General features: G+C 40.9%; 2 protein-coding genes across 2 annotated transcripts in view; both read left to right on the top strand.

Moving 5' to 3' along the window:
• The window catches only part of ctsc (cathepsin C), a 9,820-nt gene extending 28 nt beyond the window's left edge, over positions 1 to 9,792 (top strand). The window contains exons 1-10 of the mRNA XM_030066727.1: positions 1 to 119; positions 322 to 446; positions 576 to 745; positions 1,437 to 1,582; positions 2,478 to 2,632; positions 4,091 to 4,255; positions 4,608 to 4,720; positions 7,310 to 7,441; positions 7,952 to 8,184; positions 9,298 to 9,792. The exon at positions 1 to 119 is cut by the window's left edge and continues 28 nt beyond it. Coding sequence (XP_029922587.1) covers positions 586 to 745; positions 1,437 to 1,582; positions 2,478 to 2,632; positions 4,091 to 4,255; positions 4,608 to 4,720; positions 7,310 to 7,441; positions 7,952 to 8,184; positions 9,298 to 9,573 — 1,380 coding nt within the window. The 5' untranslated portion in view covers positions 1 to 119; positions 322 to 446; positions 576 to 585 and the 3' untranslated portion in view covers positions 9,574 to 9,792. The remainder of the gene's footprint in view (positions 120 to 321; positions 447 to 575; positions 746 to 1,436; positions 1,583 to 2,477; positions 2,633 to 4,090; positions 4,256 to 4,607; positions 4,721 to 7,309; positions 7,442 to 7,951; positions 8,185 to 9,297) is intronic.
• A 1,231-nt stretch (positions 9,793 to 11,023) lies between these two features.
• rab38a (RAB38a, member RAS oncogene family) overlaps positions 11,024 to 17,500 on the top strand; it is a 12,650-nt gene continuing 6,173 nt past the window's right edge. The window contains exons 1-2 of the mRNA XM_030066728.1: positions 11,024 to 11,329; positions 16,743 to 17,023. Coding sequence (XP_029922588.1) covers positions 11,128 to 11,329; positions 16,743 to 17,023 — 483 coding nt within the window. The 5' untranslated portion in view covers positions 11,024 to 11,127. The remainder of the gene's footprint in view (positions 11,330 to 16,742; positions 17,024 to 17,500) is intronic.

Genomic DNA, 17,500 nt, shown 5'->3' with positions numbered 1-17,500 from the left:
CGCCCAAATCCCGACCTCTGCCAGTGTTTTGACTTTTAATCACTGAAACTCTCATATTCTTTGGTCCAATATCTTTTCTCCAACGCAGCCAACGCAGCCAAAGTATTGGTTAAATCTCGGTAAGACCATTACAAGACCGTTATGTGTGTGAATAACTAAAACACGCTTGGTTAAGCGAACTTCCTCTTTTGCGCGTCCATGCTGTGGTTATATATGAATATTAAGATTCCTGCATATTAATACTTTAGCTGCCGGATACATTCAGTGACCACAATTTTGGATATTTATACGCATGTGCGAGATGCTGTTGTATTTCCGCAGGTCTGAGGAGGAAGTGAATTGTCGAACCATTCAAGCAACGATCTTTGGCGAAAGTTTCCCAAGCCGTGTGTATAAAACAGTAGGCGGAAGACAGCGCGGCTCATTAACACGGACTGCTCAGGTACGTTATCTGCAGAAGTTAAGAGACTCGCGGATTTAAGGGAAACCTGTAGCCTTAACTTAGAAGACGCACATCCGGCTGCGTAGTTCTTTGTGAGTGTGAGTGTGTGTGTGTGTGTGTTTGTGTGTAGTAGCTGTGTCGCTATGAGGCTGAGCGGCGTGCTGGTGTGTGTGCTCCTGCTGTGTGTGGAGGGGTCTCTGGGTGATACACCTGCCAACTGCACCTACGAGGAGCTGCTGGGCACATGGCTGTTCCATGTGTCTAAAGGAGGCCACGATAGGCATGTCGACTGCTCCACTGAAGGTGAGGACACCCCGAGCAGGCCACAGACACCTGACACCTCCAAGTTTTATCCCATCTGAAAATATCCTTGTCTGTGTATACTGTGCATCTGAAGAGCAAAACCTGCCTTAATCATCATAATAGTCATTCCAGCTCCCATTCCAAGTCTCACGCTGTTAACTTGGAGTGGATATATATCAGCTTTTTCACAGCAGTAATTAGACCATGAAATATAGGGCTAAACACATATGTAACTAATGATCTTAATTGAGGTTCAGCTCCATTTAGGTGCAACAGAGCGAGGGTGTTGGCTCACTGAAATGTCTGTCTCTCACTTTAATGGCATGGATTAATGTCATCGGTAACACCTGTTTTGACCAAATGGCAGCTGTGAAGAAAGGTGTTGGGTAGTAGTGTCATGGAGAGCCCACACCACTTAATATGTTATAGCCTTGGGCTGGACAAAAACCTGCAGACTGTCTGTCTCCTTCCCCTCCCCTCCCCTCCAGGGGCCCCCGAACCCCAGTTTTGGAAACAGCAGTTTATGCCATATCCATCTACCTGTGTAATGATTTCGACGATAAAATTCCCAACGCGTTCAAGTTGAAATTCCTGTGAAAGCTGGTGGTGTTGGTTCGATATGTGTTCTGTAATTGAATAGCGTGTATGTGCTTTTACTGTGTTTGCTCAACTGCATGTCGCCTCTCTCCAGCCACGTATGTGAGCACTGTGACCGTGACCCTGCAGAAACTGGCCGTCGCCACCGACCCGCTGGGGAACACCGGCTTCTTCACCATCATCTACAACCAGGGATTTGAAGTGGTCCTCAACAACTACAAGTGGTTTGCCTTCTCCAAGGTAAAAAAAAAAAAATGCACAAGCAGCATCAAGTTCATTAATTTTGAGAGATATTTTAGGGTGTGGACAGTACTTTGCCTTGATAATACCCCCATTACTTAAGTTCCATCGCTGCCAAAAGCCTGTGTTTGCCTTTTTTCCAAAGGCTAATGAAATTCTGATTCCCTCCCTTCTGAGCTGCATTGAAGAAAATACTTCATCTCTCTTGAATTATCCTAGATTAATCACAAAACCAGTTTGAGTAATCATATTAAAGCTCATTCTAATCGGGGACAAATCAGTCCTTTTTGAAATAATGTGGAAATTAATTTGGCTGGATTGTCTCTTATACTGTTAAATAAAAGCTGTGTTTTGGATGGTTTCACTATCAACAAACTGCAACTAAACCTTCATGCATGTGAAATATTAGGGTGTAGATGTCTTGGTAGATCAGTTAATGGTGAGAAACCAGCAGAAAAAAAAGCAGAAAAACAACGAACATTCAGCAAATCTTCAAATCTAATTTCCCCTTCACTCACATGATGCTACATAGAGGGAAGTGCCATGACCTGTCCTGCCTGCACTGTCTCACCAGTCACCAGATGACAAATTCACATCTGGTCTGACTTCCTCATTGTCTTGCTTCATTTTCGCTCTGTTTTGTTTGACCTTTTCTGATTAGTGTTAAATTGTTTTGCTTTGGACGTCTGCTGTATTATGCATTTCTCTCGGTGTTCCTTGCATCAAAACCTGAGTTGCATTGGCTTGCACGAAGCATTTGCTCATTTGTCAAAGTTGAGTCTTGTCATTGTTCCCTCCATGTTTTCGCCACGTTCTTCTTTACAAAACATTGAGAATGATTATATTATGTACTACGCTGAATGCCCTCGTCTGATATCCTCCCTGTGTTTTCCAGTATGATGTAAAGAACGGCACTGTGACCAGTTACTGTGACCAGACTCTGCCGGGGTGGGTCCATGATGTCCTGGGAAACAACTGGGCCTGTTTTGTTGGGAAGAAAGTGCGGCCCGTCACAGCTCGAACAGACTACAGGAAGCTGTCCCACGCCAAGTGAGTTATTGCTGTGGGGCATCCAGAATTATCCTGTATGTTATTATAAAATGCGGCAGGGAAATTACCTCGACTTTAGATCGGGGGTGTGTTGGTACATTGCTACAGTGCAAAGTGGAGAGAAGAAGCTAACAAACTCTGAGCAAACAAGGCGTCAGTGGACCCTAAAACATGAGAAAGTATTTCTAAATATAATTTCTAAGGCTTTATTTTTGAGCCTTGCTTTCACTTTACAATGTATTTTTGATATATTTTAATTTAGCCTTCATCATCATGTCATTCTATTTGATGTGGATGGAGTTGGTCTCTCATTCGCTGTCTAAAACCCTCTGGAAATGTGCCTGGCAACCTGCTGTAGAAAAACACAGGGCTCGTCGACAGGCAAAACAAAACTGCTTGTTTTCTAAGGAACATTCTGACTCAGGACTTCCGATGATTGTGAAAACAACATAATCAAGATAAAATGTCTGTTGTGCTCTATTCCATTTTGCAATAATGTTCTCATTTGTCTTGTGTTGTAATTCCAGCACGCGCCTGTCTTTTTGCGCTTTCGCCCCGCCCTAAAAGCCCAAACTCACTCTGAGCTCTTGTTTTTAGATTCAATAAATACATAATGTTGCTAAAGTCAGCGAGTAATGGTGTCAAATAATCGTGATTTCAGCATTGACCTAAATAATTGTGCTTATGATTTTTGCCATAATTGAACAGCTCTGCTGTATTGTGACAATATTTTTTCAAAGTATTGTATCGATTCTCTAGGCGCTCATTGATAATGTATCATAGGGCTGGGTGATATGGACAAAATAAAATGTCACAACATTTTTGACCAAATACCCCTATCAATATTGTGACAGTGCTTTAGGAATGATTATTGATGGTTTCACAAAATTACTATGAGATTTTTTATAAACCATCATTAGTAACGTGGATGTCATGACAAAGCAGGAAGAAACAAATAATTGAGTGGTTGTAAATTCAGAAAATCACAACCTTTTTTTTTACTTTGTTGTAGCCTTTAAAACCACAAAAATATATAACCACATAGTCAGATTCAAAATCCCCAACAAGAATCTAGTCTATAATAATATAGATGTTAGCTCAGCCCTAATTTATGAACTTCATTTTCATAATATGACATCTGCATTTTAGTTCACTGTGCTAATTCTGTTAGATTTGAAATTACATTGTCTTGATCAAGTTTATCACCTGATTTTATCTTTTATATTGCATATTTTTGTCTAGCTAGGGTTATGCAATAGATTAGATTTAATCTCTACACATTTTCAGTCAGTTAAGTAGAGTATTGCAAAGTATCGCAATGCAAATCATATTCTGACCTGTTTATTATATATTTGAGGTCAAGCTAACAATTGCTGTACAGTGTGATGCATCATTACATATCACTTTGTGGGGCACAAGACATTTTTAAAACATGCTTAAATGTTGTGTTCCTGCCAGTCATCAGGAGTTGCTCCAGAGGCCTTATAAATCAAACCCTGAGTTCATCAAGTCAATCAACTCGTGGCAGAAGTCCTGGAGAGCTGTTTCCTATCCAGAGCATGAGGCATTTACTCTGCAGGAGCTGTACTACAGAGCTGGAGGGCCTGCCTCCTCTATCCCCCGGTGAGTATTCACAATAATGTTAACCAAGTTCTCTGAAACTGCCTTTAGATAATACATCACCAGAGCTACACTGAAACAAATACAGATGAGTGTTTGTGGGAAGGAGTTTGTGTGATGGAGTCAAAGTGCTGTTTCACAGACTTCTAGTCCATGATGGGATGTTGCTGTAGAGAATGGGGGTCCAGGCGAGCCCCTGCTGTACTATAATCTGCTGATTTGTTCAAACACCGCTTCTGTAGCTTTCAAATGCCAGTTAACTCAGTGATCTCATTGCCGTATTTTATTTTCTGTCATTATTAAAGTTGTTAAATATTAATAAATGCACCAAATGTGCTCCTGTATCATTGTCTAGCCGTGCCCACCCCACCGATGCTCCGCTACTCAAGTTGAACAAACCTCTGCCCAAGCAGTGGGACTGGAGAGATGTCAACGGTGTCAACTACCTGAGCCCTATCCGAAACCAAGGTGACATTTGAGTGTCCTGCTGAACCCCTGAAACTCTAATGTGTGTGACTACAGTCATGTTCTAACACACAGGCAAAAGAGCCTGTTTTGTGTGTGATGTATACACAACAAAATGTGCAAATGTTCTAAAAGACTCGCTGAATCAAGGCAACTTAAAACAACGCCTTTACACTTGAGCACCTGCCAGTAAAGCCAGACAGTGAGCAGCAGCTCGCCAGCTCCTCTGCCTTCCTCTTGGCAGGCTGGATCTGTCTCGGTTCTCTTCTCCTGTCTCTGCGCAGCCCAGTGTGTGAGTGGAGAGATTATGTGTGCTGAGTAGTTTGTGGAGTGTCTGAGAGGCCATCTGCAGGGCTGGATTTAAGATCTGGAGACGTCTGGAGTATTTGAGTAGCGTCTCTCCAAGCCAATTCACTGTATATGAAGGTTGTTGGATTGTGTTGGTGCCATCTTGGTTCACAAATATGCACATGGCTCGGTTTGGTTTATCCTGAATTTACGTATGTTGTTTTTAACATTGCATGCAATCCACACATGTCCTAGTTGTCTCTTGCATGAGTCAGGCAGCGCAAACCGGATCTTCCTCTGAAACCGACAGCATTGATAACATTTAAGAAAGGTCAATTAGGCCAACTAGAATTTCTCTCTGGCATGTTTTAGCTCTGGAATTTCAATTAATTTTCTCTACAGATCATATCACCCTGAAACTTTGTCCCCAAATCAAAATTGTGACTCAGTGATTATCTCATTTGTAAAATTACAGGTAACCCCACTCCCTGCAGCATTAGGCCTGGATTCAGATTTGATTTCCACTATTATGTAACAAATTTCTTAAATGATAATTTTAGTAATTTTCACACTTGCTTCCTAGTTTTTGCCGTCATGATGATTGAATTTAATAAATTTCATCACTTGCTTGACCAAACAGTTTTCCTCCAAGTTACCCAGAGCACTGCTCTCCTGTCCACACACACACACACACAGGGCCAACGGGTAGTTTCTAATAGTTGAATCCAAAAAGCAATTAATCCACTTTGAAGCCAACAGCACTCACACCATACTTTCTTGTATCTTTTTAAATTACTGCCTGAAAAATTTGTGTGTTACTTCACTTACAGCCCATTTGAAACATTTCTTTTTTTCATTGCTCTTCTTCTTAACTATCACCAAGATTTTCAGTTGAGTTTCTCTCACCAGTATATCCAATTGAACAAAACAAAATACATTCTCCCCAGAAATTCATTACATCTATTGTACCGCTCGCTCATAGAACCATACATTACTTACAGCGTGGAGGTCTGGGGACACACTTGCAAAACAGTCACAAATCCAATTTTTATATTACAAAAAAGAGCAATACGAATTATAAACAGAGCTGCTTATAGGGAACATACAAACATATTATTCATAAATTCACAGGCCCTAAAATTCATTGATTTGGTTGATTTTTAAAACAGCACAAATCATGTATAAAGTGAATAACAACATGCTTCCAGAAAGTATCCAGAAGATGTTCCAGATCAGAATGAATAAATACCAACTGAGAGGGAGTTGCATGTTCAAAAAAACAAAGGCAAGAACAAATGTAAAACAAAGATGTATATCGGTAAAAGGTGTCAATCTATGGAATAATTTAGAAATAGAAATGAAACTATGTAATATGCTTAATAGCTTTAAAAAGCTATTTAAAAATAATATTATTAGTAAATATAAAACAGAATTATGAACACAAGTGTACTTATGGACTGCCTAGGGACCCTTTGCATATTTACGAATGTTTCTGTTTTTGTGTCTTTCATTTACTTAACTTCATTATTTAAGTGAACTGGCAAAATCTTAGTAATGTAAGAAGGATAGGCAAAATAAGCTAAGGCTTCAGCCTATTCCTTTTCGGTCAGTGTTTATTTGTATATATTATATATTTGGTTTGGTTTTTCACTGAAATGAAATGAAATATTATTTATTGTTTAAATATTTGTGCATAAGTATTTGTTTATTCATAGGTATATTGATTTCTACCGCTTGAAAATGACCGAAATAAACATTCATTCATAAACATTCATTCAATGAACTCATGTTGGCTACTTGCCATTGAGCCTGTGTGAGATAAAAATAACATCTGACACTAGTATTCACATTTCAGGTGATGGATAATCAAGCATTGGATGTAGAAAAGTCCCACTGCATGGACACCTTTTTAATGGCTTTTTTGATTCAGGTGTTGGGAGACCCATTGGCAGTGTGTGTCTGTGTTGTAAAGCAGCTCGACTGTTAAGTGATGAAATTTTAACAGTAAATAAGGAAAAAACTTGGAAAGTAAGGCTGGTTGAATAACAGGTTCTGAATATAAAATCATTTATTTTAGGGCATATGTCTTTCATACCCATTATAATCAACCAGTACCTTCGCTGTCATGCAGGCTGGGTACAGTACCAGTAAGCATCTTGGATACTGGAATATCCCAAACTTAATTATTGTCTAATGTCTTCTTCTGCCAGTTGTTTAAAGTACAAATAAAGTGTAAAATATGTAAAGTGATGGATGCAGCAGTGAGCTTTCTTTAACCCTTGTGTAAACCTGTCCTGTTTTCAGGAACATGCGGTAGCTGCTACTCCTTTGCCACCATGGGGTTGCTAGAGGCCCGCATCCGAATCCTTACGAACAACAGTGAGACTCCCATCTTCAGCCCGCAACAAGTGCTGTCCTGCTCTCAGTATTCACAAGGTAACAAATTTAGCTATAATCTCACAATATTTCTTGGCAGCTGATATGAGACTAAAACAGCATTCAGTCTAAAATGAATCACACCCCACCCTAGTGACTGTCAGCATGAGTGACAAATGGATGACAGTCAGAAAATAAAAAGTTGATGTAGTCAGTTGACCAGCGATCCTGTCACTGCAAGCTGTGATTATTATGGAAAGGCACAATCATGCTGAGAACTCTGGCCCATTTTCTGCCTAATCAGAGCAAGTAGTACTCCAAAGTTTTTTTGTTTTTTTTTCATGAAGCCTTTTATAACTTTGCTTTGATTAGCACATCTGACTCTAATAATTTGAAAGAGGTCTGGAAAGTTCTTTGAATTTCTCTATCTTGTGCGTGATCAGATTTCTTAGTTAAATTCAAGGCAAACTTCCAAGAAGTTCACAAAAATGAGATATTTCGCTTTAAATCTTGCAGCTTTTCCTATAACTGGATTTACTGCTTAAATTTTTCTGTTTTTTTTTTTAAAAGATTGTGATGGTGGGTTCCCATATCTGATTGGGAAGTACGTCCAGGACTTTGGTATCGTGGATGAGTCCTGCTTCCCATACATTGGAAAGAAATCTCCATGTAAGATTCCTGAGAACTGTGGCCGTGTGTACACAGCAGAGTACAGCTACGTCGGTGGGTTTTATGGTGGTTGCAGTGAGACGGCCATGATGGCAGAGCTGGTCGAGAACGGACCCATGGCAGTGTCATTTGAGGTGCGTGTCAGCTGTCTCTCACTCATCTTATTCACCAGTTAAGGCTGTTGTTACATTGACAAAGGGTTTCAAAGTCAGAAGTTTGTTGTTGCAATGCAGGGTTTCTGTTCTATTTATATTATGGCCAACAGGACTGGTAAGATTTCAGGATTCTTAACAACTAAAACATTAGTGGACATGTAAACAGGCTGGAAAAATTTTCAAGTAAATGATGCAAATCAAATGCAGTGTTCCAAAAAAAAAAAAAAAAGTTGAATCAACAGAATGAGAAATCCTTTTTTTGATTGCTGCCAATTTGGCTCTGGAGTCCTGCTGCCTGTATGTGCTCCTCGCAAGCTCGCATTTGTGAGTTTGGTAGTGGTAAATACAACTCATATGTTCAAGTGCTTAAAGTCAAACAACTAGGGCTGAACAAATAATCAAAATAATATCAAAATTACAATATGTCAAAATGCAGAATTACAGAAGCTGCAATTTTTTTGATTGGAGGAAAAAAAAACATGCAAATTAGCATTCCCCTGTAATCATATTGAAATTTATCAAAATGATGGAGGTTTTTTTATGTGTTGTTCAGCCCCAGAAATAACAAAAGGAACCCTTATACTTTTTTCACTGTTTCAAAAATGAATAAAAGTTCTGTAAGGTAAGTGAGATTTTAAAAAAAAAAAAAAAAAAGTGTAACAAACATACAATTAAAAGTTTTATGTGTGTTGGACTTAGAATGTTGTTTTACTACTTAACTTTCCCATTTGCATTTATGTTTGTTTGGATTATGCTGCACAAGCCCTTTTTTGAGTTACTGTTTTTTGAGTTATCAGTTGATCACTGAGGAGACTGATAATCATTTTTTTTCCACTGGACAATGTTGCAGCAGACAGTAATTGTCAGATAACTGCTAATTGTTTTACCACTAAAAATCGTCATGAGCCAGCCATTAGAAACCTTTGTTCGGTAGATCTGAGCTTTTGCATAAATGTACTTGACTCTGTTGTTCCTCTCCAGAACTCACTCTATTTTTCACTGAGAAATTCAGAAGTTCAATTCAGAAGTTGTACACAAATTATGCTGACATTCATGCGGACACTCAACTCCTTGTGCTGTTCCTCTCTCCAGGTGTACCCTGACTTCATACACTATAGAGGGGGGATCTACTTCCACACTGGTCTCAGAGACACCGTCAACCCCTTTGAGCTGACCAACCATGCTGTGCTTTTGGTGGGGTACGGCCAGGACGAGGAAACTGGGCAGAAATACTGGATTGTGAAGAACAGCTGGGGTACCCGCTGGGGCGAGGACGGCTTCTTCCGAATCCGCAAAGGAAACGATGAGTGTGCCATTGAGAGCATTGCGGTGGCAGTCAAGCCTATAATAAAACTTCAGAAGTTGTAAACCGAAGAGGGTGGGCAAGCGCAGGGAGGGGTTGGGTTAAGTCTCATATCTTCCCTTTTATATCTGCCATTGTCTCCTGAAGACCTTAGAAATGTAATAAAACTCTTGATGTTTAATTGACACTTCAGGTAGCACTCTCCCAAACTTCTGAAACTGCCATGACCACGATATATCTCATTTAAAAAAAAAAAAAAAAAAAAAGTACCTGAGCATCACGAATCAGTAATGCTGAAGTCTTGCTGCTGCCTTTTTTTCCAAAATCACACAAAGATAGCACAGATTTTTGCCATGGGGTCAGTTCCCCTTCAGTATTCACACATGCTTCTTGGTCAGCAGGTGTTAGATGAGATTTGGAGGGAGGAAGCCACTGTACCCTGCACTCTGCACTCCCTGCTTATTGCTTAACACAATAACAAGTCTTGTACCTCGCTCAATTCCAAGTTTAACTTTCTTAAGTTTCTTCTTAAGCAAAGGTTATGAGGTACCCTTGGAATGAAAAGGGAATAGTAGGACTGTGCCCCAAATCATGACACGTAGTAAATTCTATTAACTTTTCCAAAGGGAATTGATGTGGGATTTTTTAGGCTCTACTCTGTTACTATTCGATTGCTTTTCAGGTTGAAAACCTGAATTACACGTCTCAGGGAAGCACAATAGAGATTCTGAGTCATATCATCTGTCCTCATATCAGTTCAGACCCTTGGTGGCAGCCACATGTCGTCGTGACCCTGGGAGCATCTGAAAGAGATTGTTTTATGAAAGGAATGTAACTAATTATACTGCCTCAGTTTCTGCTGTTTCAATGTAATGCTTGTCTCTTTCTGATGTTTGCACTTGTTTCAAATTTGAAAGGAAATAAAATTTTCTGCAAATACCTGGGCTTTGTGGTATGTGTGTGCCGGCTTTCTTAATGACAAGACAAGACTGCTACTTTGCATGTTATAGAGCACTCTCTAAGAGCTACTTAAATGCAATTTTTGATGTTGGGTTTCCATGTAAAGGGTCTTCCTTTCATTTTGTTAGGGGTAGCAGCTATTCATTCACTTTAAAACAAAGCATTTTCTATTAAACTTAAAAGGATTTTTTTTTTTTAACCAAAATTAAAATGCAAATCATTCCTATTAAAAAGGATCACACAAAAGGTGAAGTGTATTGGGATAAGTAATCACATTAAAGGGAACAGAAAAATAAAGGTGACTGCTATCCCTTTGTTGGTAATGTAGTTTGTCTTCCAGTACACGTTAACGAAGTGGCTGCTTGTGAGTCATTAAATCATATCACAAGAGGACTCCTCTCCAGCTGGAGGGGCTTTAGACGCAGGGCGGCACTCCCCGCTCCCCTGCAGGAGTCACAAGGTCCAGATAGCTGCGCTCCACTTCCCTCTGTGGGCCAGGGCGCACAGCACATTGGCTCCCCCTCTCACACTCCACTGCTCTGCTCATTTCCAAACCTCTCCAGCTTCCTATTCCCTGTCCTCTCCTTTTCCCCTCTTTTAGCCCTCTCTCCTCTCCATTACGGTGTATTAATGCTCAGCCCTCGGCCTCCTCGGTCGCCATGCAGAATAACCACCATAAAGAGCATCTCTATAAGATTCTGGTGATAGGAGACCTCGGGGTGGGCAAGACCAGCATCATCAAACGATACGTCCACCACAACTTCAGCCCCAACTACCGTGCCACCATCGGGGTGGACTTCGCTCTCAAAGTGCTGAACTGGGACCAGGAGACGGTGCGCCTACAGCTATGGGACATTGCAGGTAGGAGAGAGGCAAACTTTTACGCACGGCAAAAAAAATGGAGAGGCGGAAGCGCCGCAGACCTGACAGACTGGGGCGTTTGGACTTAAGTGTAAAAAAAAAAAAAAAAAAAAAAAAAAAAAATGAAAACACCTTCGTTTATGTGTACATTTCAGACTCTACCATTGCTTTTGAAGTAAGATGGAGACAGGTGTAACCCATAGTGGCAAATCATAATTTAAGTATTTACGCATATTAAACATAGCCTAACATGAGATGTTTACGGTAGACTGTGACGCACGTATTGTTATATTTGGAAACGCTGTAGTACCGCAGAACGATGGGTGTTTGTACTTGATCATCAATCATTGGGAAATGATTTGAGATATAGTAATAGTAGTTACAGTAATATCACCTTGCCTGCTGTACAAGTGGCATGGATTAATGCTGATTAGTGCCAGCTAAACAAGTTATTATAGTAGATAAAATCTTATTTAGGCTATAATAATTTGGTTGACCAGTTGTACTTGAAGATCAGCAAATGATGATGAGGCAGCTACAGAAAGTCTGGGTTAAACTTCACTCTTCCCCAACTTTTAGCATGACTTTCTAGGTTAGAGAGTCCAAATGATGAATGAAATGATGTTTACCAGGGTTGGTCTTGTTCAGATGGACAGTTGATTTTATCTTTCACTGAGGAAAATGAGTTAATTACCTGGTCAACAGTCATACAGAGATACAGAAGCACTTGGCACTTGGAGATTATGTTTTGAGGTGAACAGGTTAATATATGATTGTTTCTGGTGTTGGATGAATGGAAATACAATGACAGAAAGCAGAACCCAGAGCTTTCTCATGACCTCTCTTAATCAGGGAGCCTTAAGATGGAGGGTCATAGTCTCCCACATGTGTACCAGCTGACCCGTCCGCATCAAACCACTTGGCTACGCAGGCCATTTGCATTTTTTCCTCCTCATTCATGTTCTTTTCATAAGGGTCACGTAGGCTTGGCCTCCCCCTCTCCTCTGTGCTGCCCCACAAAGCTAAAGAACAGCAGTTGAAAATATCTATTTAGCAGCAGTATGGTTTGTTTTCATCCTAAGTTTTATGATTTTAGGGTGATTGTATTTTAATTTGTCCTTGCATCAACCTATCTATCTATTTGCCAAATCTGATTAAAAGAGTCATTTCATCTACTGCCCTGACAAAACAGATGGAAGAGAAGTCTACTGTCTGTCACTCAATAATATTTGTTGTGATGATAGTATGCCTAAACTCTAATCATGACCTTTGACCTTTTAAAAACACAAATTACTGCTACGGCTGTTTGCCTATAGGGCACTGCACCAGTGTTATTTAAGTGATAAGCACACTTATTGCTGTGATCTACAATGATTTCTGAAGTTCTCATGCACAGTCAGTGAATGGCGTCACCTGATGGCATGTAAGCACATCTGATGACACCACATGACACAACACAGAGCAGCCAGGGCACAATCACAGCCATTATGATTCACTGAACAGTGTGCTTTACTTGAAACGGTTCATCTTCAGCCTTGTGTTTGAGCTACAACCAGCAGTGGGTTTAAAAACAAATAAAACAGTATGTAGGTTCATTCTTGGGTAAGTTTCTCATATGTTGGGTGGCAGACTTTCATAGGGGTCCTGAGTTCTAATGTTGTTTGGTTTCACAGATCCAGATGGTCACAGTTTGTTACATGTTACATGCTTGCTTACTCTGCTGTGCATGCATTTTAATTATTTTGCTCCGGGTTTGGCCACCGGCACAGCCACAGTCTTCTTTGTGGAATCAAACTTATATAGAGTTTTCATGCAGATGCAGACTGGTCAGTATTATTGGTCACAAATACCCTTTAAAAGCGAGTAGAGCCCACCTGCTGCAATCTCCACACATACACCTGGGTTAGAGAATTGTGTGTGCATTTTCATCAGGTTAAATAGTACAGGATGTTCTCATTCCCCATATATTTATATGGAGCACCGGGGCTGATAGGCTGTGCCAGGAATAGGAGTGGTTGATTAAATGAACCAGAACTCAGAAATGAACCACAAATGCCAAGCTGACATTTTTCTTGTCGTAGTGGATGGAGGAATTTGGAATTTCAGGGTCAAGCAAAACAGAGTGAAAATAATGCAAATGTCCAGGAAATCGCAATCCCGAGCTTGTTCATGCACAGTAGCTAAACCAAGATGGGAGATGGGGGTGTGGGGGGGTGGGGGGGACAGCTTCATGTGATTTAGCCACTCAGAACTGTCTGAGGACCACATTTATAACCTTTTTGTAAATTGTAAATCTCAAAGGAAAAAATGTCACTGGTCCACTGTGAGAATGTTTTTTGGGAGGGCTTAATGTCTCAGTTGCCTCTGGACAAACAAATCACACGTAGAGTGGGGTGTGGCTGGGTAAAGTTATAAACCTACAGGCTACAGTGGTCTCATCTCACATGAGTGTCGGCTGGGGTTTAGAAGAATCCCCTGACCTGCTGCTCTCTCCCCTCCTGTGCGCCCTCTCCACCAAGTGTAAGCGGTCATGAGTCTCAAACTCATGTGAGGGAGATTTGAGGCCCAAGCTCCTGTATACAGAAAGGTTTTATTGTGAACTAAGGGTGGCAGGAGGGTGGCAGAAAACTAGCAAGATCTGTGCAATATGCAGTCCCTTCATTCGCCGTATGTTATGCAAGGCTTGAGGGGGAAAAGCCAAAATCATTAATCTTAGTTCTGTGTAATTCAGTCACGATGTTTATCTATCACAGCGTTGTGGGTTTTCCGTTTGATTTGGATCATAAACAGCCTGTGAAGTGGCTGTAGATTTCAGGCTGAATTTAAGCAAGTCCATAAAACACTGGAGTCTGTAGATAATCTTGATTAAAGGTTGCCACAGAACCTCTAATAATAACTAAGACTGAGTCATGGCATGTATGAGGTGCATCCACACAGTACGGCTTTTGCTTTTTTACATTATTCATTCACTGCACAGGACTTGGCTTGGATTTAATGATGGACTGAAATTTTCCCATGCTTCAGATATAATAAATTAATGCCTGATTCTGTGAGCTCACCAAGACAAATGGCAACTTCAGACCATTCTATTTTTATCTGTCATCTCTCTCCGGCCTGTACTGAGAGGGGGAAAAGGGCGAGTTTCTACATGAAGATGAAGGACTGGGGTGGATGGGAAGTGGATTTGGGGTATACTGGAGCTACTGCACCCTCTGTGTTATTATTTTCACTCGTCAAATACTACTTGCATACATTCCTCTTGAGATGGAGTTGGAGTATAGTGTGTTTCCTGAAAAGGTTTGTTTCTCAGACTACCTTTCATATAAACATAAAAACCCTACTAATCCAGACTTTTTGGGATACTGGCCGTGACATAATATGTGATGCTTGCATATCGGGCACATTGGCCACAATTTTTTCAATGGGCAGTATGCTCTGTGGGTACTCTGTGCTAATTTGCTAGTGGCTCCCCATCCTACATTGTTTCTCATGTGTCAGTCAACAGTCGTGTATGGAGAAAAATTCTTATATCCAAAAATATTTATATCCAAATCCCATTACCTCTACATTCTGGAAAATTGTGTATCTTCAATGAAGATGATGCTGAACTGGTAGCTTTGAACAAAAAATTCAAACAATAAACCCACCAGATTTTTTGAACAATCACACCACTCTTATCAAATAAAACCACCTTTCTCTCCTTAAGTGATCTCCTGTTGCTTTACACTTTTGAAAGATGTTTTTCTGTGCTAAGCCCTGCTTCAGCAACCTGTTTTAAAAGGAAATTCAGTTCCAATTAAGGAAGTAAGAGGCTCTCGAAAAGACATTTTATTGTGACTGTAAATGACAATGGCAACCACTCAAGCACTATATACACTGACAGAATACGCCCACCTGCTTAATAGAGTGCACCCATGCACTGCTCAGTCCAGTGACACAGGCTTTCACAGAAAGGTGGGATTGCAGTATACCCTTTTCCACTCTGTGGGTTTTATTCACATTAACAAGGGGGAGTGATGAGTAATAGGGAGTCATATCATCTCACTTTTTCATTTCCTGATTTGGCGTAACATGCAGCAAGGCAGGGGCGGTGAGGCATTGTAGTGAGAAGCGAGACCACCCTTCAGTAAGATTGCCTAGGGTCAAGACTCGCGTCAGGAAGCATCTGCCCTGCTGATACGTCCTTAAGCAAGACATGGACTCCCTCCCAGCTGGTCTGTAGGTGCCCCTGTGCTCTGCTCTCCCTGTTGAAGAGAACAAGCACAAAAGAGAACTTACCTGCAGGCATCAACAAAATAGCTCATGAGTTAACCTCTCTTTCAGATCTCCCTTTCAACATCACCGCCACTCTAACTGCCTTTAAGTGGCTGTGGGCTAGTGTGACCACATGAAAAGACAGTCGAAAAGGGTTCCCAATAGGATATAGTACAACGGGTGGGAAACTGTGAAATGTACAAAAACAAAAAAAGAAATTATTTGCTGTCATTAGTCATAAGCACTTCAAAGTAAGAAATTGATTTAAAATATGGTTAGTGATGCAGCTACTCAGTTGCAACGCATTTCAAGGTCAGTACTCTTTCTGAGACAGCAATAATTTTTGTTTTTGCGCATCCACCAAGTCTATTTCATACACTAGTATGACTATAGATACTAGGACTTGTGGTTTGGGGATTCTAAGGCAAAGGCTTTTTGGCTTGTCTGCATTTTGAAAAGGGACCTCCTGGGCTAGTGATAGTGACTAAAGTCCATGCAGTCATCAAAAGGAGAGACTTTGTGTTCTGTAATTGAGTTGCTGGTACTGATGGTGCTCTCACAGAAGTTATGGATGGGAAAATTCACCCTGAATAGGACATTCCAACTGGGCTTATCGAATTAATTTTACCCTCAGGAATTTTTACAGACCAGTATGCTTACACCCGCTAATGAAGACACTCCTCTCTGCTTTCCTCCTTTCTTCTTGCATTCTCCATAACTTTCATCCTCTGTGTGTCCCGCATCTCTCTGGGTCTACTAATCTCTCTCTCTCTAATGAGACCCGTGCTCTCACATCGTAATTATTACATAGTAATTATTCATGCTTCAACAATCCAACCCAGACATTACTTTGAGCACGTGTTTGCATGCGTGTATTTATATGTGTGTGTGAGACAGGGAGACACGTAAAGGGTGTGGGGTGTGTGCATGCATACATGGAAGAGGCATTTTCCCTGCTGAGGTGACGCTTCATGCTAGTCTGATTCTCTTGTTATAGGGACAGGTGAGAGATAAATTTGCCTTTAGGGATCAATAAAAACAACCCATCTGTGCATACCTGCACACAGAAACCAACTAATTGCCTATGTGTGTGTGCGTGTGCATGCATCTATCTATGTGTTTGTCTTTGTCTGTCTGTCTGCTTGTCTGTGTCTTCCAGGTCAGGAGAGGTTTGGCAACATGACCCGTGTTTACTACCGTGAGGCCATGGGCGCCTTCATCGTCTTTGACGTCACACGGCCTGCCTCCTTCGAGGCTGTAACCAAATGGAAGGAGGACTTGGATTCCAAGGTGACGCTTCCCAACGGGAAACATGTGGCCACTGTGCTTTTGGCCAATAAATGTGACCAGGGTCGGGATGTGCTGACCAATAATGGAATAAAGATGGAGCAGTTCTGCCAGGAGAACGGCTTTGTGGGATGGTATGAGACATCTGCTAAGGTGAGAGAGAGGGGGCACACACATCCACACATGCATGCACACACAATAATAGTATAAGAAACAGGATGGAGGTATAGAGACACATTTCAACCAGAGAACTGAGGTTAATCTAATCAATCATAATTATTTTGCACACAAAAAGAAGAAAAGCACATAAACAAACGTGTATACAGACATAACAGAGACATACTGCTACATACAAGCAGGAATGTGTATACACGGTCATGCTTGCGGGCATCTCTAAACAAACACTCACATCTTCAAGCTCCCATGTATGTTCATTCATGCATGTATGAGCACAGACAAGCACATCAAGGCAGTTAATTTATTGAGTCCTTTTATTACGTTTCTCACCTTGACTTACTGTAAGTGCTTTGCATTTGTTTCTTTTTTTACCTCCAGTGTTTCTAACTCTGGAATTACACATGGGGATGCAAAGTATCATGTGGATTCTGAATGGGAGTTCAGTCCGTTAGT

Source organism: Myripristis murdjan, chromosome 13 (genome assembly GCF_902150065.1).
Source record: "Myripristis murdjan chromosome 13, fMyrMur1.1, whole genome shotgun sequence".
Lineage (NCBI taxonomy): Eukaryota > Metazoa > Chordata > Actinopteri > Holocentriformes > Holocentridae > Myripristis > Myripristis murdjan.
Note: the sequence above shows the minus strand (reverse complement) of the source record. Positions and strands in the feature narration are given on the sequence as shown.